The sequence below is a fragment of the Camelina sativa genome, chromosome 4, assembly GCF_000633955.1.
Source record: "Camelina sativa cultivar DH55 chromosome 4, Cs, whole genome shotgun sequence".
NCBI lineage: Eukaryota > Viridiplantae > Streptophyta > Magnoliopsida > Brassicales > Brassicaceae > Camelina > Camelina sativa.
This window is the reverse complement of record NC_025688.1, coordinates 15,891,923-15,919,909: the sequence shown is the minus strand read 5'-3', so window position 1 is coordinate 15,919,909 and position 27,987 is coordinate 15,891,923. Positions and strand designations below refer to the sequence as shown.

General features: G+C 33.9%; 2 protein-coding genes and 2 pseudogenes across 2 annotated transcripts; 3 read left to right on the top strand and 1 right to left on the bottom strand.

The window, feature by feature from the left end:
* Nucleotides 17–3,726, top strand: LOC109125019. Its single transcript, XM_019244149.1, has 2 exons — nt 17–3,606; nt 3,690–3,726. Exons 1-2 carry the CDS (start codon nt 17–19, stop codon nt 3,724–3,726), a joined length of 3,627 nt encoding a protein of 1,208 aa, XP_019099694.1.
* On the bottom strand, nt 4,447–27,945 carry LOC109132512 (FBD-associated F-box protein At3g49020-like). Its single transcript, XM_019244148.1, has 6 exons — nt 27,931–27,945; nt 26,621–27,395; nt 26,401–26,537; nt 22,605–22,611; nt 20,057–20,059; nt 4,447–4,715 (listed from the first exon to the last, which is right to left on the bottom strand). The coding sequence occupies exons 1-6, from the start codon at nt 27,943–27,945 to the stop codon at nt 4,447–4,449; spliced, it is 1,206 nt and encodes a 401-aa protein (XP_019099693.1).
* On the top strand, nt 5,113–7,613 carry LOC104783927 (annotated as a pseudogene).
* On the top strand, nt 14,198–16,711 carry LOC104783925 (annotated as a pseudogene).

The following is a 27,987-nucleotide window of genomic DNA, read 5'->3' as shown; positions in this document are numbered from 1 at the left end:
CCAACAATTAGTTTATATGTCTTTTATTTATGGGGATCCGGTCCCCCAAAATCGAGTAAAAGTATGGGATAAATTATCGGATATCGGGTCTTTCCGTGTTGATCCGTGGTTTATGATTGGTGATTTCAATGAATTGAGTGGTAATCATGAGAAAAGGGGAGGTGCTTTGCGTCCAGCCTCTTCTTTTGTGCCTTTTAATTCCATGATCCGACATTGTGGGATGTTAGAGTTTCCTTGTTATGGTGAGCATTTATCATGGAGGGGTAATCGGTGCAATAACCAGGTTGTTCGGTGCCGGTTAGATCGTGCTTTGGGTAATGAGGACTGGCAAGGTTTTTTCCCGAATTCCAAGGTAGACTATTTGGATATGATTGGTTCTGATCATTGTCCAATTTTGGCAACTTGTCTGAAGACACATATAAAACGGAATCGGCAATTCCGTTTTGACAAATGCTGGTTGGGGAAGGATGGATTATCCGGGGCAGTTGAGTCAGGTTGGAATCGTACTATAAATTTCCGGCCTACGGGCTTTGTGGATAAAATAAAGAATTGCAGGAATTCGATTTCTTGGTGGAGAAAGAATAATATTTTTTCTGGCCCAAGACTCATTTCGTCCTTAAAGGCGGCGTTACAGGAGGCGAAAATGGATGATTCAATTTCTCAGGAGGAAATTCGAGGTATAGAGAGGAAATTAAAAGAAGCATATCGGGATGAGGAGTTATATTGGCAACAAAAGAGTAGGAAGTTCTGGTTAAGGGTTGGGGATAAGAATACAAAATTTTTCCAAGCTTCTACTAAACAGCGTCGGGTAAGAAATAGGATCATTGGTCTTTTTGATACAGATAATGTATGGAATGAATCGGCTTCAGGTATGGAGAATATTGCTACAAAATATTTTGAGGACCTTTTTAGGAATTCAGATGCTCAAGGTGTGTCAGAGATGTTACAGGAGGTTACCCCTTTAATATCGGATACTATGAATAGAGATCTAATTCGGGATATTTCTGAAGCCGAAGTTCGGAAAGCTCTGTTTGCTATGCACCCGGAGAAGACACCAGGACCTGATGGTATGACGGCCTTGTTTTTTCAACGATTCTGGTCTTCCTTAAAAGGGGATTTAGTGGCTCTAGTCAGAGAGTTTTTCCGTTCAGGACGTTTTGACCCGTGTTTAAATGAGACGAATATTTGTCTTATTCCTAAAGTTGATCGTCCGCAGCGGATGGCGGAGTTTAGGCCGATAAGTCTTTGTAATGTGAGCTATAAAATTATTTCTAAGATCCTGTGTTTTCGGCTTAAGCGGTTTCTCCCATCTTTGGTTTCCGAAACTCAGTCGGCTTTTGTTTCGGGTCGTTTAATAACGGATAATATATTGGTTGCGCAGGAGATGTTTCATGGGTTAAATACTAATAATAGGTGCAAGTCGGAATTTCTGGCTTTCAAAACGGATATGAGTAAGGCTTATGACCGTGTAGAATGGGCTTTTTTAGAGGCAGTCATGGTTAAGTTAGGGTTTGATCGGAATTGGATCTCTTGGATCATGTGGTGTGTATCTTCGGTGTCGTATCAAGTTCTTCTTAATGGTCAACCCCGGGGTTTTATTAAACCACAGCGGGGTCTTCGTCAGGGGGACCCGTTGTCACCGTACTTGTTTATACTCTGTACAGAGGTTCTGATAGCGAATATCAAAAAGGCAGAACGGGAGAAAAAGGTAACGGGTATCACAATCGCCCGGGATAGTCCTACCATTTCGCATTTGTTGTTTGCTGATGACAGTCTTTTCTTCTGTAAAGCAGAGGCGACAGAATGTCAGACGGTCATGGAAATTATCAGGAATTACGGCAAAGCCTCAGGACAAGAGGTTAATTTAGAGAAATCATCTATAATGTTTGGCAAGAAGGTTCCTACTGAGATAAGGGATCAGTTGAAGTCAGTTATTGGTATTACCAAAGAGGGAGGTATGGGATCTTATTTGGGCATTCCTGAAAGCCTCCAGGGTTCAAAAAATAAGGTTTTTGGATATGTCAAGGATCGATTGGATGATCGTGTCAATGGTTGGAATGCAAAGCTTTTATCAAAAGGTGGTAAGGAGATTATGATTAAATCGGTGGCTTTGGCACTTCCCACGCATGTGATGTCCTGCTACAAATTGCCGCAAGAGTTGACATCTAAATTAACGAGTGCTATTTCCACTTTTTGGTGGAAATCCAACGATAAGGCTCATGGTTTACATTGGGTGGCTTGGGATAAACTATGTAAGGATAAGTGTGATGGGGGTCTAGGTTTCAGAGCCTTGGAACAATTTAATGATGCTATGTTAGCAAAACAGTATTGGCGTTTAATTCAACACCCGACGTCATTAATGGCGAGGGTTTTGAAAGGCCGATATTTTAGCAATAAACACCCGCTTATGGCCAAAAAACCTTCTAATCCCTCCTTTGCCTGGAGGAGTATTTTTTCAACGAAAGATTTAGTGGAATATGGAGCGCGATGGGCGGTAGGTTCGGGTAGTTCTATTTCGGTTTGGAGAGATCCATGGATTCCGGATATTAGACCACGTCCTGCCAATGGTCGGGGACGACTCTGGTTACCGAGCTTGATGGTGAACCACTTAATTAATCCTGTCACGAAGGATTGGCACTTGCCTACTCTAGAAGAGTTTCTGGATCCGGGGGATATACCGATTATTCGGCGTATGTCGGTCAGTAAGGTCCAGCAACGGGATCGGTTAGTATGGCATTTTACCAAGTCAGGGAAGTATACGGTTAAATCAGGTTATAGATTAGCCAGAGAACTGATGACGGAAGTCGAATACGGACCAACATGTATGGCCCTCAGGGCCCAGGTGTGGAAGCTGGATGTTCCCCCAAAGGTCCAACATTTTTTCTGGCAGATTGCGTCGGGCACCCTCCCAGTGCTCGAACGACTTGCGTATAGGGGTATCCGGTGTGATACACTCTGCAAACGGTGTGGGGCTGCACCAGAAACTATCAATCATGCTCTCTTTGAGTGCCCTCGCTCGCTCGATGTTTGGGAGTTGTCCCTAGTTTCGTTAGTCCCCGATGGCTTTCCATTTGCTTCAATTTATGCAAATTTAGACTTTATTTTTTGGCGGGCAGCCTCTCAGTCGGGGGATTCGGATGTAGCTAATCGTCTTCCTTGGATACTTTGGACATTATGGAAAGATAGGAATAAAAAAGTTTTTCAGGGGTTACAGGCCGAGCCGACGGAAATTCTACACCAGGCGAATAATGATAAATTACTATGGGAAGAAGCAAAATCCTATTCGGATAGGTATTTGCATACTACGCCTCTGGTGGAGGATAGGGGAGCGTTTCCTCGATGTCAGATTGATGGTTCTTGGAAAGGGTCAGATGCTATGCAGGGTCTAGGATGGTGGTGTTGTAGTGATGATGATGCGACTCTCCTTTTGGGAGCACGGAGTCAGAGATGCGGTCCTACATCCTTACATGCAGAGCTACAAGCCTTGATTTGGGCTATGGAGTCACTCTTGGCGGCTGGAGTTGGATGTCAAAGCTTTGAGACAGACTGTGCAGAATTGGTGGCGATGGTGCAGACGCCTGACGATTGGCCATCTTTTTCGAACCTGTTAGAGGAGTTTCTTGTGCTCAGACCATGCTTTTCCTCGTTCTCCCTGATCAGGATCTCTAGAGAGCTCAATGTAAGGGCAGATTGTCTAGCCCGTTCTTCAAGATTGCTTTCCTCTGAAATTTCCTTTGTAAACTCTTTTCCTCCGGTTTGGGCAACCAATCTTGGAGTTATTTTTTAATTTGATTAATGTTTGGTTGAAAAAAAAAAAAAAAAAAAAATTATACAAAATAAAACATGAGTAAAACTATACTAATATTTTCCATCTAATAATCAAATACATTAAAAAGCCCTGAGGGCTAGTTGAAGATCGAATACTACATAGAACTAAGATCCAATTACTACATATTCAATCTTCACCGAAAAGAACCATCACATGAGTGATGACAAAATGGAGAGAAAATGAGCCACCAAACCATCACGAAGCCCTGAAGCAAATTTAGTATTCATTTAACTATCGTAGTAGCAAATTTCTAAAAATTATTATGGATTTGTGTTTTAAGTTCTTTTTGTACCTTCGACTAATTTTTGGTGGTACCTAAACTTACTAATCAATCACCAAAGGGTCAAACACATTTTATGGAATTGGGAGTACAGAGTCGTCCCGAACCAGGGTAGCTAACTTTGGGTTTATCCCAATATTGCAGTTATTAATTAATCTTGTTTCAATCACCTAAGATGCCGTTACTATTAAAAACCTAAATTATGTAGCTCAGAAAACTTGATTTAGTTTCTGACTGATTTTGTTTTTAGGTCCTATTGTCACGTTGTGGAAGATGTTATGGATATATCCTAATTATCAGAATACGTAGCACACTCGAACTCGAGGTGACATGAAACTTAATCCCTGACCTCAGTAGCCAACTGGTTGAACATCTCACGTCGCTTTTCCAACTTCTCGAGCTCTTTAGAATTGATGGCTACAGTGGAGATAAATGCTTTCTTCAAGCGTCTTGCGTTCTTAAGGATGTATGTGGCAACTTCATGCTCATCTTCTCGTTGCCACTGGTATCTTGTCCACAAGAAAGTCTCAAGATGGAACAACAAACATTCAGGTACACATTTTCGTTGACTCCACTCCCAACCCACTGGACAATCTTTTACACTGACTTTTTTTTGTTTTTTTTTTGTTTTTTTATTACATACACCTACAATCTAAAAACAAAAATGCTGGCTAATTAAAATTTATTTTTTAAAATTGTACAAATGTTTGTACATACTATTAAGTGTAAAGATGTTTGTACAAATTATTTAGTGTACAAGTATAATTGTTAATAATGTGTACAGACATCTGTACACTTAACAAAGTGTACGGATACAGAAGATGTATATAATATATTTAAAATTATTAAACAAAATTTATATCAAAATGTAAAGAAAAAAATATAGATTTTTTTGTATTGAAAAAGTTTTCTGAAAAACAATTATATTTACGATTATTTGAATAAGTATGATTGAAGGGAAATAATATATAGAAAGAAAAAGAGAGAGAGAAAGAAAACAATTATATTCCCGATCGAACAACACGGTTGGTTCTTGATTCGTCTCTACTTCTTACCCTTTGTCACCTCTTCTCAAGATCTACCCACAGCTAGATTCTCTGTTTCGTCTCAAAACATCACTCTGATCAGAGATTACAAACCCTCGACGGCTTCTCTTGTTAAAGAATACAGTTTAAACATCTCTTCAGATCATCTTATCATTGAGTTTCGTCCTTAGATAGGTTCTGTAGCTTTCATCAATGCTTTAGAAGTTTTCAGACTTCCAGAGGATTTGCTTCCTGAAGAAGCAAGACTTAGTTCACAGAGCAAGAAGAATCTCAAGCTCGGGAGTCATGCGATGGAGACTGTTTCTCGTGTAAACATGGGGAATCTGACTGTGACTCGTGATCAAGATAAGCTTTGGAGGCAATGGGATTCGGATTCTGCGTATAAAGCTCACTACGGTACCCCTGTGATGAACCTGAAAGCAGTTAACTTCAGTGCTGGTGGGATAACAGATGACATTGCACCAGTTTACGTCTATGGAACCGCCACGAGGTTGAACTCTGATCTCGATCCGAATACTAACGCCAATCTTACTTGGACGTTCAACATCGAGCCTGGTTTCGATTACTTTGTCCGGTTTCACTTTTGTAACATAATAGTGGATCCTTTTGGATTCGAGCGTCAGATACGCTTTGACATTTTCGTGAATTCAGACAAAGCTGGCTCCGTTGATATGACAGAGGTTGCAAATGGCACTTTTGGAGCTNCGGTACCCCTGTGATGAACCTGAAAGCAGTTAACTTCAGTGCTGGTGGGATAACAGATGACATTGCACCAGTTTACGTCTATGGAACCGCCACGAGGTTGAACTCTGATCTCGATCCGAATACTAACGCCAATCTTACTTGGACGTTCAACATCGAGCCTGGTTTCGATTACTTTGTCCGGTTTCACTTTTGTAACATAATAGTGGATCCGTTTGGATTCGAGCGTCAGATACGCTTTGACATTTTCGTGAATTCAGACAAAGCTGGCTCCGTTGATATGACAGAGGTTGCAAATGGCTCTTTTGGAGCTCCTTATTTCGTTGATGCGGTGATGCGGAAAGCGAGAAGTCGAGAAGGAGTCATGAATCTATCTATTGGTGGAGTTATGGATGTTTCTTTGTACCCTGTTTCTTTTATTAACGGATTTGAGATTATGAAGCTAAGCAATGATAAGCGGAGTCTTGATGCTTTTGATGCTGTTTCCCCTGATGGTTCTTTGCGTAACAAGAGTTCGAATCCGAGTATCGGATTGATAGCTGGATTAGCTGCAGCTTTGTGTGTTGCTTTATTGATTGGTGTGGTTATATCTTGGTGGTGCATCAGGAAAAAAAGAAGAAGGAATAGAGAAATGCAGACTGTTCATTTTAGAGGAGATGAGCAGGTTAAGAAGAATGAAACAGGTGAGAGCTTGATCTTTTCGAGTTCAAAGATCGGTTATAGATACCCTTTGGCTCTAATCAAGGAAGCAACTGATGATTTCAATGAAAGCTTGGTGGTTGGGGTTGGTGGGTTTGGTAAAGTTTATAAAGGATTCTTGAAGGACAAGACTGAGATAGCTGTGAAACGTGGAGCTCCTCAATCTAGACAAGGTTTAGCTGAATTCAAGACAGAAGTTGAAATGCTTACTCAGTTCAGACATTAGGCATTTGGTTTCTTTAATCGGGTATTGTGATGAGAACAGTGAAATGATCATTGTCTATGAGTATATGGAGAAGGGAACGCTTAAAGATCATCTGTATGACTCAAATGATAACCCTAGATTGAGTTGGAGGCAGAGGCTTGAGATATGTGTTGGTGCAGCTAGAGGACTTCATTATCTCCATACAGGTTCGACAAGAGCAATCATACACCGTGATGTGAAATCAGCTAACATTCTCTTAGATGAGAATTTCATGGCCAAAGTTGCGGACTTTGGATTATCTAAGACAGGTCCTGATCTTGATCATCAGACATATGTGAGTACCACGGTCAAAGGAAGCTTTGGTTATCTAGATCCAGAGTACTTAACCAGACAACAATTGACTGAGAAATCCGATGTTTACTTCTTTGGTGTGGTGATGCTTGAAGTACTATGTGGGAGACCAGTCATCGATCCATCGCTTCCAAGAGAGAAAGTGAACTTGATAGAGTGGGCGATGAAGTTGGTGAAGAAAGGGAAAATGGAAAAGATCATAGACCCTTTTCTTGATGGGAAAGTGAAGCTTGAAGAGGTGAAAAAGTATTGTGATTTAACAGAGAAGTGTTTGGCACAAAACGGCATTGAGAGACCAACAATGGGAGTTTGTTGTGGAACCTAGAGTTCATGCTTCAGATCCAAGCAAAAGATGAGAAAGCGGCAATGGTGGTGGATGATAAGCCAGAGGCGAGTGTTGTGGGCTCAACTGTGCAGTTCAGTGTAAATGGAGTGGGAGATATTGCAGGGGTCTCAATGAGAAAAGTTTTCGCGCAAATGGTTAGAGAAGAAACACGATAAAAGATTTGATCAAAAGAAGAGTATCTTCATCACTATAGTGTTATTTGTACAGAAGGGAGAAGGAGGGAACACACAATACTGTTTTATACATTGTAGAAAATTTCAAGTGTTGTGGTTTTTTTCTAATCGAGATATATTGAGCATCTTTGTTATACTTATCTATAATTTAAAATTCACTATAAGAACTAAAAATAAAATCAAATAAAAATGTTTCTAATTATAAAGAGAACTGAGTTGCAAGAACTTGCGTTCTATTTTTAACCAAGTAACCTCCTTACTTTAGATATCCGTAGTCATGATCCTTTGTCGATGAATAAACTTACATCACACGTAAACATATGGTTCATTCGTTCACATGTAAATTCATTTTGGAAAAAAACAAAAAAAACTTACGGTCACATCCACTACCAAGAACAAGAACTTAGCCCACGACAAGACCAAGTTTCTTTGGCTCTGGACTGTGAACTTAACCATATTTGGCACCAAATTTTGTCAAAAAAATTCCAGTCAATTGTTTTTTCATTGGATCTTTATTTATTTATCAAATTATGTTTTTTTTTTCCTGAAAGATTGAAGGAAATGTCTAAGAGCGCTAAGGGGTGATAGGTCCGTTTGATGCATGGCAATTCAACAATCAGATGAATACCTAGTTAGACAGTTGTTAGATAGACTGATATTATTTATTTATTACAGATGTTGTTACCATCCACTTGGGAGTAATTACATAATAATTACTTTATGAAATAAAAACTCTGTAGTTTTAACTATGTTTCGGATATTGGGTTTCCACTAAAATTAGTTCAATGCCATTAAGGAAACATAACCATGGAGACAGAGAAATACTTGAACTTTTTTTTTGTCAAGCAGACATACTTGAACTTATATTAAACTAGAATTTATACCCGTGCATGTGCGGGATTTTAATTTTTTTTCATATCAATATAAATTGTTGAGCTCAAATATAATCATTCAAACTTTTGAGTATAAATCTATATAAACAGTAAACTTATTTTACTAAGTGATATATTGTTGAAGATAATATTTATTTGTTATATCTATTTGCGTGTGATTTTATTTAATTTTTTTATCAATAAGAATCATTGAATATAAATATAATTATTTGAAGATTAAAAGATAAATCTATATAAACATTGTACTTATTTTACTAATCTATATATAACATATATTGTCTAGTGTAGAAATAATGTTTTTTGGCAAATCAACAATATATCACGTGATAACAAAAGATGACTTAATAACCTCACTGGAAAAGTAAACAATATTGTCGACAATCTTATGACCTTTTATCCTTAGAAGAGTTCATTCCATAATCATATCCCATGAAAGCATCTTTTTAAAAGTTCTAACGTCGAATGTTGGTTGTTGACCTAATTATAGAGACTATTTAAACATATTGATATCCCACATTAAATGCAAATATATAAAGTTTGATGAACAGTTTTAGAGCTATGTCGCTATAATGGGGTTGTCCAAGTGAATCATCGGCCATAATAAAATTTTCGACCAAGTCAAGAATGTCTTACTGGGGAAACGTTTAAACCCAACGATGAATATCTGTTCACGAATCCAAGTTACATATTTTTTTAAAACCTCATATGTTATTTGCAGATGTTAATTTTGTGATGCAACCTCAGCTTCGTTTTCTCAAAAAAATATAGTGTACTTTAAATATATTGTTTTTGCCAATATTTTGGGTTAAAATCATTTGATAAAATTGATGAAATCTCGAGCTTGTTATATATATATATATATATATATTTTTTTTTATCATGGTATAAAATTGTTGCTCCAGTTAATAATAGAGAATTTGTTAGAAATGCCCTTTTTGATATACTCTTTTTCAAAAATATCATTTTTTTGAACATTTTCATTTTTGCCCTCGTTTACACAATTATAATATATTAAATTAATGTTTAGAATTTTATTTTTAGGTTTGGGTTCTCTATATTACATTTAGAGTATAGTTTTTAGGGGGTATGGTTTAGTATTTGGGTTTAAAGTTTAAAATTTAGTCATTTTATATATTAAAAAGCGGTATTTTTGAAAATAGATACTATTAACAAGTATTTTTGAAAAGTGACATAGAAAAAGGGTTATTATTGAAAATTCTCCTTAATAATATCCCTTATGAGATATACTACATAAATCACATGTCACTTTTTGTAACGGCTTACATATCATTTTTTCTATATTTTCTAACCACTGATTTTATTTTTTTAGATGGATTATTTTTTCCAAAATATTTTTCATAGTTTTCCAAAAACAAATGTGATTAAAACTATTAAGTTGATTTAAGTAATTAATATTTTTTTTGTCATTATTGAATAGACAAGGCCAATCTCTACTACGCGGGGTAACACGATTTAGTGGAGTCGAACTCTGATGGGTTCGGTCGCAGAAGTAGTGTTGTAACCACTTAACTAAAGACACTTCCCTAATTTTTTATTTTTTATAAGTGAAATTTAATAATAAATCTTGTAGTATATATTTCTTAGAAACTAATGTTCCACTTCAATTTTATTTTTCTGTTTAGATTTTCATAAATACAATTACATAATTTTTTTTTACTCCACCATGCATTAAAATCTTACTTTCATTCTAAAACTCATTAACCCATTATAAATTTTGGAATATGATCATGTTTTGGTTATAATTTGAATAATAACATTATTACCAAAACAAATTCATATTATTATTTTTAATATTTAAAAATTTTCATTTATTTTACTTAATTCATTTTTATTTAGTTATTATTTTTATTATTTACTAAAAAAATAAATTATTGTCTATACTATTTTTAAAATTTTTAATTAATTTTAGTTATTTTGTTTTTATTTATTTTTAGCATTATTAATAAATAAGCAATTAATGAAATTTAAAATAGTATTTTTTATGCAAAAACAAAAAAAATATTGATTAGGTGGATGATGATGTGGAGGAAGGAGAAGAGAGAAAAGTTATCTCTATATATATAGATTATAGAATATTAAGGGTAAGTAATAAATTGGGCACAGAGCTTTCTGGCGGCGACACGTAAGCTTTTCTTCAAGAATGATTCTCTTTTAACATATAGGGGATTATCAAATTACTTACGGAAAACATTCCACCATTAGATTATATAAGATTAAAGGCAATAAACTAAGCACAAATGAAAATCTAAAAATTTATGAATTTATAAGAGAATTTTGAGAACAAATAAACATCTCACAGTCTAACATAATCTAGAATCATTTATAAAATTGAAACTCATAAATAAACTTTATACATAATTTAGAATCCGTTTTTGCCCTGAATCAAAATAAATTATAATCAGTTTTTTTCCTAGGATGAAAATACAAACTGATAAATAGTGGTTTTAGATCAGAAGGGATCTACAACTGTTAAGAGTTGTTTTGTTTGTTTTATGGGTCTCTGATTACTTAGGTCCAAAGTACACATGAATTTAATTAATTATGTCCAAACAACAAAAGAAGACAGGTGTTAGATAGATAACATGCCAAGTGTCATCTTCTTAGCAAAAACTGAGAAAAACCTTCTCATATGAGAAGACAGGTATAATATGAGAAGGTTTTTCTCAACTTCTTCTAAAAAACATGACACCTGGCTTCTTATATATCTGACACATGTCCTCATTTTCAATTTAAGATAAACTCGAGATGATGGACATTACCAAGGGATTTTCACGTGTCTGCATCTCTTGGTTCCTTGCCTCTCACAAAAGAACTTATTGGAACACGGTCGACCTCACCAAGCTTCAAGAAGTAGATGTCTCCAACAGTTTCTTTTTTAAGAATAAAGTACGACCAATCTTCTTTTACAAGCACAAGCTGAGGATAAAGGCCTTGAGAATTTTTTGACTAAGATAATCTCTTGGTGCTTTCATGACCATTTTGAAGTAGAAGGCGGCATAAGTCTCATGAATCTACTGATTGATATCACCAGGATGAGCCGCATGGCGCCACCGAAAATTTTGTTCTTTAACTTCAATTCCTATATACAAGAAGAGGGTCTCAAGTTCGCTGCAGAGAAGTAAATCTCATCTTTACGTCGTTATGAATCATCTAATCATATTTTCTTGCACCCCGTGCCTCCCTCTATCAATTGTATACTTGCATTGTGGGCAGCCCGAAATCATAGTTTTTAAAACAATTTTATGATTGGTGTTATTAAAAAAAAAAAAAAAAAACAAAATTGATATACTATATTAATAAAATAATTATTATAAAAGTGTAGTGTATGTGAAGTGACCTTAGTGCAGTGGTCAATGGTAAGTCTTTAATATACAAGGTACCATCACATCCGAGATCGAGTTCCGCTCCCAACGAATGTAGGGATTTGGCTAATGGGCCGGCCAGTTGTGGCCCAATGGTTGACAAAAAAAAAAGTGTAGTGTATATATTTGTAAAATAAGATTGTGAATTATAATCTAGTTAGTAAATATATTCATATTAAAATCATAAATTAAATTTCGATTTTGAAAAATCGAAAAAAAAAATCCAAAATACCAAAAGTTCCAAATATACTACAATCTATAAAGCAGAAAGAAAAAGAAAATTAAAAAAAATATTAAAAAAGTATTTGCGGCTTCTTTTGAACTTTATTCATAAACGTAGACCTCCTCTCCGCGAAACTCCTCGACTCCAGTATTGATCTCCATTGTTTCAGTACGGTTTCGAATTTGATGATGGATTTGAAGGGCAGTCGAACAAGGATTTCTTCCACTAGATCAGGAACTAGGTCAATCATCGGATTAGTCTTTTTTTGTTTCTTCTTCAGCAAGTCTGCAACTATAAGTTTTAAACTAGATTTGGACCCGTGCTACAACACGGGTTGAAATACATTTCATTATTTTTAAAATGTTATATATATATATGTGTGTAATTGTTTAGAATATTATTTAGATGCAACTCATGCAAATAATTTTTATGGTAATTATCACTCATGTAATGTAAATCTATTATGCAAGTTTTATATTGTTAATTTTAGCCCGTGCTAGAGTATATAAAATTATTAACCCGTACTAGAGTGGTCCAGCAGCTTCCGTGTTAGAGTATATACAAATTTAACCTATGCTAGAGTATGTAAGTCTTAAAATTATAATATAAATAAAAGAAATTTCAATCCGTGCTCTAACACAAGTCCTAATTTTTATTGAACGTTGTGGTTTATCAATAAAATCTGTGGAAAATAAATTTGTAATATTGTGTTTAAAGATCTTTGGAAACAACTTGATATAGGACTAAAATCTTCCTAAAATACAGTTTGGAATATCCATGATTTTATTTGTTACCATTAATATATCAATTATCAATTTGGAATATTCCCAATTAAGGTTGCACCAAATATTTAGGTGTAACTCATTAATATATGGATTAATCTATAACATATCTATAACTTATTTGTAACCATTTATAACCATTTATGAAAAATATAAAGTCTACAAAATATATGTTGTGTACTTTCGTTTTATTAATAAAGGGATTTAACTCATCAACTCTTTTTGTTATATTATATACTTTTATGCGTTATTCCCATTTTTCGACCTAATTAACAAGTATGATAATCAATTAACTTTTTCGTAATAAGGATATTTCGGTAAAGAGCTTGCTTAGCATAGGTTGATTTCATTCATCCCGGCAATGATATAGTAGTGCCTTTGCTTGCACGACACAATAGACGGAGACTCTTTTTGGGAACATGTTATATGTTCACCAACTTCCTATAAAATACCTATCAGTATCTATATATAAATTTTTTGAGACATTTATGAAATAAATCCTGAAGTTCACACCTATTTACAAGTATGCCATTGACATTAATTATTATTATGTATTTATTTAATTAATTAATATTAAGTTTCTATTTTTGAAAACAAGATTTCTCATCCTAAATAAATTTCCAAAACAATTGGAACCACTCTCTTTAACATTAAGTATTAAGTTTATAATTAATTTAATTAATATTAAGTTTCTAATTTTACAAAACAATATTTTCTCCATACACAAATTTTCTAAACAATCATCCTAATCAATAAACGAATTGATTTTCGATCTTGGAGGAGGATCTATGGCCGAGATTTTTATCTCAACGCACTGATCTCAACATATTTAAAACTAATTTTTACTTTCACGGGTTTCATATGATGAGTTTTTGCGGATTAAAAATCTTTGAACATGTTGTCTGACCCGCCTAGCATGACAGGTTTGGACTATAGAACCAACAATAAAACTATTAGTTTATCTCATATATACTATAGATTTGTAATCATAGATTTGAAAATTAACTTATAATTATTTAGTATATGAACTACAAAATATTACACATACCATAACACATTCTTAATATTCCAAAAAAAATTCTAAACAAAATTATAAATTAATTAGACAAAAGTTAATTAATTGAGAATTTGAAAACTTAATAAATTAAAAATTATTATTTAAAATACAATAATTTATAATTTAGTTTCGGGGTGTACCGCGGGTGAAATCCTAGTATAGAGTATTTGAGTTATATATATATGAGAATACTGAAATTGCAAATTCTAAAATCTTAGAAGAAGATCGATGGAAAAGGTAAAGTGTAATAAATCTACAAAGTTGGATATTATGATTTTTTTTTTTGCTCAACGTACGTATTATAGATTATTTGAGTATATATGTAATATGTGTAGTTAGTTCCGTAGACCACATTGTAGTTACTTATATATAATAGAGCTATGAGATTATAAAATTAAATGGTTAAAGAAGCTTATATTTGTGATATTTACCTTTGAATAGCATGAGAAGTTGAGAACTTTGTGGTTTTCAGGTGATAAAGCTAATAGTGACAAAAAGTGGATTTCTGAAATTTATATTGTTGAGATACATCACACATATAAGCTTATTGCTGATTAAATTAAGATAAATACATATATATATATATATTATATGTTTTTAAAAGATACTAAAACTATATGCTCTAAAGATATATAAACTATAAAATTAATTTAGTATATACATATATATAAATATATCTTTTTTTTAAGATAAACTAATAATTGTAATTTTTTTAAGTTACTTTATAAACCTACAAAACATTATATAAGTCCATGCGATTTCACAAAATCATATATGTTTAAAAATCTTATAGATGCATCTCTCATAAACACATAAATTAAAGAAATAATTGCATTAAAATGGTTAAAAAATATTTATGTAGTACACAAAATGTACATACCATACCACTTATATTTTACTATGACGATACTTACCTAGCCCTCAAGGTAAATTTACATTCACATTTCTTTATGAACATGCTCATTTGTAGACTGTAGGTTTAGATTTTGGGTTTTAGAGGGTTTTGATGGATGTTGTGATGAATATGGTTGTACCAGTACCACCAGCTCTGATTCTACCATTACCACCAAAAAATGACTTGGTCACACAAAACTACATACATTAAAGACAAGAAAGATAGACTTACATGAACGGCAGCATTGAGATTCAACGACAAAGGACGAGCCACATGATGAGTGGCAAGACTGAGTCTCTAGTAGCATGGTCGATGAGAGATAAGGAGCTTCACATCCCAATGATAATGAAGGAGGAGTAATGTTGCAGTGTTTTCGTCAGTTCCAAGAGCTTTTGCCGTTTGAGTTACCCGCTTAGAAAGATGTCCTAGAAGAAGCAGAGCTGATGAGTTCCTAGATTACTCCAATTCTAAATTCTAATTCGAGAGAAGGATCAAACGTACCTGATCTGCGACGACGAAGACAACGCTTTGCCATACGTAGAAGAATCGGTATTACAGTTGTGCTTAGCACCTCAAAAACATCACGATAATAAGCTTCTTCCATGATTGGGATTGAAACCCTAGATTGAAGATCTCAGATCTATTGAAATCGCAAATCCAGGGCTCTGATGGAAGGAGGAACCGTTTATGTCTTTTGGCGGTTTGATATGAATTAAGCCATACACCCCAACAACACTAGATTCAAACCTAAGGCATTATGAACTTGTCGTTAAGGTATATGCTTCAAAACACTTCTCAACTTCACTTGGTTTTTGATTTGTTTGTTCTCTCTCTTTAACTTAATCGAAAAATGCTGTCCACTAGATGTATCCACAAAGAAGGATGTCTCATCATTTCGGGGAGATGCGTGTTAGAGACCATCTTGTCGTTACGCCGTAAAGGGACCTAAGAGCACCTCCATCAGTTATATTTGAGGAGTGTCTACAAAATTTTCTATAGTTAATTCTAATATTATTTAATTGTAAGTGTCTTAAAAGAGTATCAAAATATGTCTTAAATCTCTACTTGAAGACATTTTATTCATTTTTGGACACTCTTAGACAATCTAAAAACACTTTGTGCTTAGCTGATCAAACATGTTAGTATTTACTTTTCTTGAATCTCAAACTTTTGTTGTTTTATTACCTTTTATTTGTCAGGTAGGTTCAAGTATCGACCTGGTCAGTTTAGGGAACTTGGAATGCTTGCTGGAGGTTCAGGCATCACCCCTATGTTCCAAGTAAGTCTGATTACATTTGCGTTTAATGTTGTTTTTGAAACCAATGTATCTGTTTGAAAACGCATTTTATTTCGTATTTGTGAAGGTCGATAGAGCAATTCTAGAAAACCCAACAGACAAGACAAAGGTGCACCTCATTTACGCCAATATCACATACGAAGACATTCTCTTAAAGGTATAACGCTTCTCACCAGTTGATTCTTATGCTTGGAGAACAAGTTTTGCGTTTTCACATTTTATTTCAAACACTTAATGTCATGTGAATTAATACTTTTCTGTTTTCAGAAAGAACTGGAGGGTCTTACCGACAATACCCAGATCAATTCAAAATCTACTATGTGTTGAACCAGGTTAGCACAGAAATGCAAATGTATTTGCGTTCATCTAATGTAATTACATAAAGAATACTCGATACCTTTTGCTCTTGGTGGTTTGGTTTATCTTCTGTGACAATGATTAGCCTCCGGAAACATGTGATGGTGGTGTAGGATTTGTATCGAAGGAAATGATTCAGACTCATTGCTTACAAATTTATTTTCTCTATTATTTTCTATCCTCATCTTTGTAAAGTTTTTTCCTTGGCCGTCATACACTCATCACTCATGCTGTACTAGTAACCAGAAGTTGTCACTTATTTCCGAGTGAAATAAAGATTTTCGAGAATTTGTCACATATTTCCGATCTTTCATCTACCCGGAATTTTACATGCTTTTTTCTTTTTCTTGTAAACCGAATTTGACATGCTTTCTTATAGTCTATAGATACTACCTGCAGGTTAAATTTGGACCAACCTTGGAACATAACTGCTGGAAAAAGAGGTTCGCATCCATATCCTCCAAAATTGAGATTTCCATAGTGATGATCCTCTACAAAAATGTATACTTGTTCTTTGTCCCAACAAACGGCGACTTTATTCTCTTTGTCGATAAAGAAACTTACATCACACGTAAACCTATGGTCATAATAAGTGTTTAATTCCACTGCCAACAACTTGCTCCATGAAAAGATCTTGGTCTGATCAATCTTATCATCGGTCGTCACTCAAATCATACCATTGATGATCAAATCGACAATGGGGTCTGTCTGATAAATATATTAATATATGATTCTAACACCAACTACTATATACTATATGAACAAAGAGAATCAGATAAATATAGGGTCTGAATGGTAACGGCGGATTTGGTAGTGCAAAACTTATAATATGATAGTGTAGTACGGTTTAACTGCGGTACGTGCGGGATGAAAGTTTTTGCAGGACAAGTGCGGTTTATGCTGAATAAGCGGTACACAATAATGTTTGATTGGTGAAAAAACTATTAGCGGTATTGTTAATAAAAAAAAATTTCAGTTGTTAATTAGAATTTTTTTAAACATATGTGTTTCTTTAAAACAAAAATTTCTGTTTTTAAGTAAACTAGATTACAAAAAAATTATTTATATTTTTTATTTATTTTATTTACAAATTATTTACATGTGTATTTTTGCATTTTTATTCTTATAAATTTTTCCTTCAAAATTAAAACTGATTTTTTTATCATATATGAAGAAATAATGACATAGATTATTTAAATAAATAAAAAAAGTAAATGATTTACAAAGTCATTCAACAATTTTTAAATTAAAAACAAGTTTAACACAGGGAAATTATTAGTATATAGAATGTTGATTAGTTCTTTTCAAATCATAAATTAAAATAAACATAAATAAATATTTTATTTTATACAAGTGCGTTTTTAACAATCCGCTGGATAATTGAAGGTTCAAAAAAGGAAAGCGGTCCATGACTAATTTATCCTGTTTGGAAAAACGCAAATGAACTTTTTTTCACTTTATACAAAACCGCAAACAACTGAAAATAAGTGTGATTGGTAACATCAACAATTCTTTTTTTTTAACTCTTCAAATACGCACTTTGAGTGCTTCCAATCAAGGCCTTAAATTCATTTAATTGTTTAAAAAAAAATCAAAGGAGATGAAAAGTGACAACAGAAAAAAATTAAATAGGAAAAAAAAAAGATAAATGAGATGCGCAAGAAATTACGTTCTGTTTTTACTTAATTAATTCTCTCCTTTTAGGTTGAATTTGAACCAACCTTGGAACATAGCTTCTCCAAATCCATTAGAAGGGATATGTTGGTAGCGATGATCCTCTCCTAAAGTGTGCACTATTCCTCTGTCCCAACATACGGCGACTTTCCGCTCTTCGTCGATGAAGAAACTTACATCACACGTAAACGTACGCTTATCATAAGTGTTCAAATCCACTGCCAGCAACTTGGTCCACGACAAGACTTTGGTCTGATCAATCTTATCATTGGTAGTCATCCAAATTTCCACCTTTGTTGTACCCAAACTATGTTGCAAAGTCGAAAACTGCTCGTCCCTAACAACTGATAGAGCCAAAGTTTCATAGCCAAGACGCTGAAGTGGAAGATTTAGACGTCCAAATGTCTCTGTTGTGAAATCAAAACTTAGTAGGAAAAAGTCTTTGACTTGTGAAGCAATCCAATAAGTATTCCCGTGTAAAGACACCCCACGAGATTTTATCATGCAGCCGAGAATGACGTCATCAAGAGACCTCCATGAATCAGAGTTGAACTCATAGATATATAACTCTGGTTTTGGATTATCCAAAATACTCAAGACTTTGTAGCTATCGCACAAGTCTTTATGGTATCCAAGGGCAAATATGCCACTCGTGTAATGAATATGATACATAAGTTCGATCCACCTGGATTTCCCCGAACACGGGTTCCAAACCCCAAGCTTTTTATTTTCCATGGTTCGTAACAACAATAAACCGTCGCAGTAAAACATATCAGATATAACGTTAGGATAGCTGATACCACAATGTAATGTTTTGAATTCAAGCCCGTCAAAGTTGTTATCCCCATCCAAATAAAAGTTGAATAAATTAACACATGAAAACGCCATCACGACCACTTCTCTTGCTGCTTTGTGGAAGCGTTGTTTTATGAATCCTCGATCTTTGAATAAAACGTTCCACAGTTTGCAAGTAAATCGCAACTCTCTTAGAGACTCGTACGGAATCCTAGAGACTATACTCTCCAACAGATCACGTGGAAGATCTGTCATAGCCATTGTTCGTTTTCCCTTCTGATTTCTCAAAGGAAGCCAATAAGTGCGACAATGCTGCTGCTGATTGAAAAATAAAGTAAAATTAGGGTTATGTATTGTTATAAGTTTTGCCATTTCAAACAAAAAAATAAAAGTCAACAAAAAGAGAACAAATTATATTTGTTTTATTTATTTTTGGGTAACTCTAATCAACAAGCCCATGATTTTAACGTGGCCCAAATTAGTTGGAAGTATATTTTTCTTTCAACTAAAACATTCTTATTAGTTGGAAGTTGATATGATCCAAATTTAATAAGGTACTACAGTAACAAATACTTTAAAAGGTAGCTAGTGTGGTCCAAAATCAATTTAAAGTTGGCTACGCTCTTCCAAATTTTGTTGAAACAATAATAGAAATGTACTTTCCCGTCCTTTGATCGTGGCGACAAGAAGGGAAATGTAGTTAGAAGTTAGTAAGCAAAAAAAGTCAACAAAAAATTTAATCACCTAAAAGTCAAAATGAAATTGGAAATGTAAGCATTCCCTACATCACATTTAATGCTTACACATGTTAACCACTAACACCGTCCGCTTAGGATTAGATTATCTAGAAGGTGGGTATATGAAAGTGAGATACGAATAAAATTGCTTTTGATTTGCATGATGATGAGGCGTTTGTGATAAGTATGTGTATCAACTGATTGCCCAACAATATCAATTTGGCAGCAAGTTTTGAAAAATGTTCATTCTTTTCCCAAAAACTTTGTCGGATATATGAAGTTGATTTTGTTGTGGCTAATAAACTATAGTAATAATAATAGTGAATGGCCACATTCTCTTATAGAAGAAAAGTCGCACGTTATATTTTATTCTTAAAAGCTTTACTATATTTTTCTATAATGCTTTGTTTAAAATCTCTTAAAATTAATCTTTCAAACTTTTTGGCTAGATGATACCTGATGTTTCCAACGCTGATACAAACTTTGTCCTTTTATTCTTAGAGACAAATTAATTTATATATGTATTTCTGTTAGATTTTTGTTGGTTTTTAGTATGGACAGAGTATGTTTATTCCATAGAAAGGAAGATCATATACGGGCCACAAGAGAAAGAGATGGCATTGAGATCAAAGAATCACGTACACATCCCAAATCGAATGCATAGGATCTTCTCCCAAGTTTCGTCGTGCATGGACAAGCTACTTGAGAGCATTAACTCAACAAGAGCTTTCCCGATAATATCTTCACATATAAATTACCTAATATATTGGTGACATATTTGACTTTCATCACCACATGCATCGCAATAAATATGAAGCCATCTTCTTTTACAATAAAAATAACCGAAGTCATCTTATCGACCCATCTCAATATTCTCTATGCTACATGTTTTTTTTTTCTTTTTTTAGAAAGAATTTTGGGTTGAAAACTCAAAAGATCTAATATAATGTCGCTTAAAGATATCTACATTAGCTACCAAAAAGCCTGTCAAAAGAAAAAGCTAACAAATTAATCATTGCGAATGGATAAATATTTAGAACTACGTACAATTATATAACATTAAACAATTTCACTAGCAAACTTTCAAAATATTTATTCATAAAATGTTAAAATGGGCTATCGCCTATCAGAAAGTTTTCCAGTGGTTACATATATATTTAATAGAAACCACATGACAACTTCGCCCATAAATGCAAACCTACTGTGGTATATTTAGAAAGTAGAAAATACAGAAACATGAATTTCAAAATAGATTATCAATTAAAAAATGATATTCAAAATAGCATTTAAAAATAAATATCACATCATATACCAAAAGATCAAGTAATCAAGAGCATTTCCAATGATACTCTAATTTTACTTCTATAATAGAGGTGATTTTTACTCCAATAGTCCTCTATTCTCACCTCTAAAATAGAGATTGCTATTTTTTCCACTATTTATAGAGGAACCCTATTTTTTTTTTTACAAATATTCCTCTAAAAAAATAACAATCTCTATTTTAGAGGTGAGAATAGAGGACCATTGGAGTAAAACTCACCTCTATTATAGAATTTCTCTATTATAGAGGAAAAAATAAAGAAAACCATTGGAGATGGTCTAAACTGGTGGCACAACATAGAACATACCACAACCAGTGGCGGACCCACGTTGTGGATTGTGGTGGCACTTGCCACCAGTAACTATTGAAATAGAGAAAACTTTTACACTAAACAAGATTATTAAAGCGGCAAAATGGCTTTAGACTTGCCAAAAAATCCTTGAGGTTAAGGGTTCGACACCCCTAGGCACATATATTAGTAGTTTATGATGGGGTTATTTTTTACAGAAGATTAGGTTTTCACCCGCGGTATACCGCGAAACTAAATTATAAATTAATATATTTTAAATAATAATTTTTAATTTATTTAGTTTTTAAATTCTCAATTAATTAAATTTATCTAATTAATATATAATTTTGTTTAGAATGTTTTTTCTTCTTCTTACGTTTTATACTGTTTAGAACATAATTACATTAAATTTGTTATTAGATAGAATATAAAATTTTAAAACTTTTAGTTTTGTTTTCTATAATTAAACAGAGGTATATGTCTATAGGTTATGTTAGCGTATATTTTTATGTGTATACAATTTTTTTTTTAAATATTAAGAAGAATATTAAGAATGTGTTGTAGTATGTGTAATATTTTGTAGTTCATAGACTAAATAATTTATAAGTTAATTTTCCAAACTATAACTACAAATCTATAGAATATGAAAGACAAAAAAAAGAAGAAAATCTATAGTATATGAAATAAACTAATAATTTAAGTGTTGGTTATATAGTCCAAATCCGCCAAGCTAGGCGGATCACGCAACATGTTCAAAGATTTTTAATCCGCAAAAATTCATCATACGAAACCCGTGAAAGTAAAATATAGTATGTGAGGTTAAAAGTCATTTTTTATCAAATCACTTTTTCAAATTTTTAAAGAACAATATCTCTTCACTCACACTTCCTTATAAAATAAAGAAATAAATATGTTGAGTTATAAGTATGTTGCGGCTGATTTATGGAAAAAAATTTGAGTAACAGCGGACGGCTGACTTATAGCATAACTCAGCCAAGCGTTACGGCTGACTTATTGAAATATGGCTGAGTTATAATATAACTCAGCCGTCCTTACGGCTGAGTTTTCACACGATGTTGAGTTGTCAAAATTTTGGCTGAGTTATCACTACGACACGACTGAATTAACTTTTTCCGGCTGGCTTAAGAGATGTAGTTACAGCTGAGTTATGATAGGCTGACTTATTTTACAACTCGGCCATTTTACGGCTGACTTAGTAGCAAAAGATTAATTACTAGAATATTATTCAGTTACCGCTGACTTATTAAACGATACGGCTGAGTTACATATTTTCAGTTGATGAAACGGCTGAATTTGACAGCCATTTTTTTGCTTTTTAATTACTATAATGTTATTCATGTTGTGACTGAGTTATAATTTGTTTGATGGTTGAGTTATATTTAGGTTGAGTTATAATTTGTTTGATGGCTGACTTGCCACGTCGGACGCATCATCCATGTCAGCATTCCATGTCATCATCTTTCTTTTCCGGAAATATGAATGGTCATTCATTCGACTCTTGTTCTTCAACTGGTTAATAAGTGAACTATTTACATGGTTTTTACCTTCTTCTTCACCTTGTTCTTCTACTTCTTCTTCACTTTCTTCTTCACCTTTCTTCTACTTCTTCTTTACTTTCTTCTTCACCTTCTTCTTCACCTTGTTCTTCTACTTCTTCTTCACCTTGTTCTTCATTTTCTTTCATGGATCAAGTTCCGGTAATTATTGTTTCCGGTAATTGGGTAAAGAAACACAAATATGTATTTAACGCCGACAATAGAGGGTGTAGAGTTGTGCATATAGATGCAAAAACAACACACGACAAGCTTGTGAAGCTTGTTTTTGATGACTACGGATTGAACGCGTTAAGCCATGAGCTAAACACATGTTCTCGATGTAAACAAGTTGGGCACAATGCAAAAACTTGTCCGATGTAGTATTATTGTAATACATTTATTTTATTTTGTGCAATAACTCAGGCGTCAAACATTATAACTCAGCCGTCATATGAATCGACGAGACCTTTCATTTTCCCGTAAATACTATAACTCAATCGTCAAGTAATATAAATCAACTGTTTGTTTTCAGATTATTTCTTGTGATAACTCAGCCACAAAGCATTATAACTCAGCCGTCATATGAATCGACGAGACCTTTCATTTTCCCGTAAATACTATAACTCAATCGTCAAGTAATATAAATCAACTGTTTGTTTTCAGATTATTTCTTGTGATAACTCAGCCACAAAACATCATAACTCAGCCGTCATATGAATCGATAAGACCTTTGGTTTTCCTATAAAAACTATAACTCAGCCGTTAAGTTTTTTTTTTTGGGTTGTGACGTGGATTATAGAAGATGACGTGTATTTTAATTTGCTGATGTGTATTTTTATTATTTTATAATCGAAATCAAAAAAAATAAATCCAAGGGGTAAATTGTAATTACACCCACAACACTAAACATTTGAGCAATTATTAGAAAATTGTTAGATATGAGGAATAAACCAACTTTTGGAGTACATCTGAGTAATTCTTTCATATATTTTTAGTAGTTTGGGCACTTTCATCCCATCTTTGTGTGTTGTTGAACTGCTTCCTGAACTCTGTTAACTACATATAGTAAATCGAAACTGGCTTTTCCATTCATCTCTTCTAAACAGTTATATAAACTTAAAATCCTAATTGAACAGGAAAATATCCTAATAATTAGGCTGTGATCGGTAACATAAGTTACTATTGAGTTAAGTTGAGTTATGGACTTAACTCATAGATTATTCAAAAATGTTACCAATCAACAACAAACTAAAAATTCTAAAGTTGAGTTTGAGTTACAATGTATTATGGTTGACTTACAATTTTGAGTTATATCCTTTGTAAAATTGTTACCTCAAAACATTATTCAACATCATTGAAATTTTCATGAGTTAAGTGTGATTTTTTTTTTCGTCTGAATGATTCATTATATTAAAACGTAGAGGAGGTATCACAAAACAAAAGAGGAAAGGAACGAAGGCAATCATCAACAGAATGAAACATTACACAGGCGTAATGCATTTCTCATTTTCGAATAGATTCTGTAACCAAAAAGGATAGCCAACAACTATATATGATTGCGTTCGTTCCTCCCTTATGACACTTCTAGCTATCAGAAAGGCGCCAAGATTAGATTCCCTAACTTCCAGGACTACTCTCCACGCGAGAAGGGAGGACAAAGCCAGACCCAGTTTTTCCGATAGAGACTTGAAATTTGGCCATGCATCAGGACGAGTAATAGCCCCTACCAAAATCTTGGATTCCAAAGCAAACAGAACTTTCCACACCTTTAAGCTTCTCATGCTTTCTATTGCCCACAGGAGACCTTGAATTTTTGTGTCATCCTTAGAAACTACCGAGACAAAGGAGATTCTGCCGTGGATTAAAACTGATCCTTCAGAATTTCTTAGAACCCATGACGCTCCCGAAATGGTGGAAACCTTATCCCAAGAGGAAGCCACATTACATTTTAGCCAAGGTTTCTCTGGAGGTCTCCATCTATTAGCTGGCATGGTAGTTTTACTATTATCTTCTTCATCTTGTTCCAATTCTTGAGCCTGGAACCATTCATCTGAACTCTCCCTGATTTTAACCAGCAGGTCCCTTGCCAAATAGACCATACCATCTAAGGTGAGGTTGTTCCTGTTTTTCCATAAGTACCACAAGATCCAGGGAAAAGTTCTACTAACCTCGGAATCCAATCTTGTGTTTTCCCCCATCAGTAATACCGAGTGCATATTCTGGTAAATTGAATTCTGTTCAAAACCTCCTTCTGGACAAGGGAAACCCGAGAGCGCCCAAATTTGTCTAGTGATTGTACAAGAGAAAAGAACATGATTTGTAGATTCTCCATTCAGTTCACAGGCTTGGCAACGCATATCCATTTTAATGCCTCTAGTAGCCAACCTATCTGCTACTAGGATAGCTCTGCTGACCGCTTTCCACAAAAGGATCTTTATTTTTGAGGGAGCCTTAATTAACCTTCCAGATGTGCTCCTTAATACCATATAAAGAAGGGAGTTAAGTGTGGTAATTGAGTTATCTATTTTTTTAATAAAAAAATAAAAATTCAGTTATATAATACCAAAAAAAAATGTTTTCTTTTTGTTTTATTTAATTCATATATCAATAAATATAATTTTTACTGTTTTCTTTTATTTAATAACTTTTTTTAATTTGTTATTTTATATTTTCCTAAATAGGCATAGATCTAAATATGATAAGATTGTAAATATTATGGCATGCATGTAGTTACTTTTTTAATTTGCAATGTAACAAAGAAGTTTAGTTAACTTTGTGTATATTAAAATTATTTTATTATTTCATATTTTATTTTTATAATTTTGTGAAATATATTCACTAATATTTTTAATAATTATAATTAAATAATACATATTGCAATGTCTACCACAAAAATGTCATCAGTCAATAATTTTGATAAGATTAATAAATCATATTTTTACAACGATCTATTACACCAAACTGTTGTTTTTACCATATAATCTTTAGTGCAAGTTACATCGAAATATAATATTCTTTGCAACTCAACTTCAGTAAATCATGTTACCAATCAGAACATTTCTTCTAGCCTTAACTAGAAGAGTAGGTCCACACACGAGGTGCCATGAATTCGAAGCCCTAACCACATTAGCCAACTCATTGAGCATCTCACGTCTCTTTTCCAAATTCTCGAGCTCGTTAGGTTCGAGGAATATTGTGGAGAGAGTTACTTTCTTCAAGCGTCTTGCGTTCTTTAAAATGTATGTAGCCACTTCTTTCTCATCTTCTAGTTGTCATCCATATCCTGTCCACTCGAATGTCTCAAGATGGAACAACAAACATTCTGGTACACATTTCGGTTGATTCCATTTCCAGTCCATCAGATTATCTTTATTAACATACGATCTTGACTGAGATATCAATGTAATATTTTTAAGATCATCAATATACCTCAAAAGAGCACTGAGAAAAAGAAAAAATAAAATAAAATAAAATAAAAGAGAATAGCTGACTAAATATGAAATGGCTTACGTCAATGAGCTTGAGGATTTGTAATTTAGGAGAACTATCGAGCATGAGCGAAAGAGGATTACACCACTCTTCTTTGTTTGTATGCAGCTCCAAAGATAGAAGCCGATAGAAGATTTTACCAGTAGGAAACTTAATCTGGGCATCATCAGGCAGTAGCGATTATGACACAAAACAATGTTAGCCAAGTTGCAGACAAAAACTTAAATGTAAGTAATACCTATAAGGGTGATAAGTCTTAAGGAAAGACGTTTGGCTGAAGTTAGAGGTTCCAGCATGTTCTCATTGGTTATAACAGAAACTTTGGTGATTATTGCCTCCACCAGCTCTGGCGCATTCTCAACGAGACAAAATCCAAGCTTATTGAACCCATTGAGGTTCAAGTATTTCAAAGAAGGAGAATTTATCACATAGCCACCATCACCTCCAAAGTGACCATCTTCAATGGTTAGTCTCTGTAATGATGGCACCGCAATAGTTAAAGTTTCCACACCGTAATTTCTTATCCGATGCAAGACCAAATCTGCAAGTCTAGGACAGCCGCATAAAAGTTTTGAAACAGATTCTCCGTCTTTGAATAGTGTATAGTAAAGGTGCAACTCTCTAAGGGACTTGAAACAGATCCGAGAAGGAAGGTCTAGGTGAATTGAATACTTGAGTGTCAAGCTCTCTAGTGTATAATTGAAACTACACAAAGCACTCGGAAATCTTACTGAGCCTTCAACTTGAAATGGGAAACTGAGTACCAATTTGCGCACGTGGCGTGCAAAAGCAATTCCAATCCATATCCCAACATCCGAAGCATCACTCTCATCTGCAACCTCCACATGCAGACTATCTAAAACCGGAGCTTTATGTGATATCAAAGATCTGCAAACATCCTCTGAAAATGTTTGGTGATTGCCAGAATTAAAATTGAGATCTGGCAACACCTTCCAAAGAGATCTCCACTGTTTAGACAAAACACTAGTTTCCCATATTACTGATCGGTTAAAGACCTTTAACCGAAACCGAACGAAACACCCGAAGTATTGATTCAGTTATTTTGGTTCGATTTTTCATCCCAGCTCTACTGTATATTGTGATTGTGTAAGTTTATAAGATCGAACTCCAAAATTAAAGAATTAAACTGAATATAGTCAACTAGTGAGTCTATAATATCGTTGACACATATTTTGTATATGATGGTGTTTTCTTTCAAAAGGCGATGTTAAAATCGACAATATTCTGCCTCAGGTCGTAAGTAGGTGATGATTGGGGTATGGTTTAAGCGTTTACACCAAAAACCATTAGAAATGTGAATTAATAAATAGAAAATATATATCATATATATATATATATATTGACATTAGACTTATAAATTTTTTTAATCTATATAGTTAGAAAATAAAATTAAATTAAATACACAACAAAACTTAGACGATTGCCTCAATCCCCTAAAATAAGCCGCTTTTTAGAATATTGCATCTAACACACAAAATAAAAGAGTTTTTGGTGAACATATTTTAAATTCTAAGTTGCTAACACACAAACAAAGACATGGGCCATATTCATTTGTTGCTTTGAAAATGCCAAAGGTATTTTTGGAAA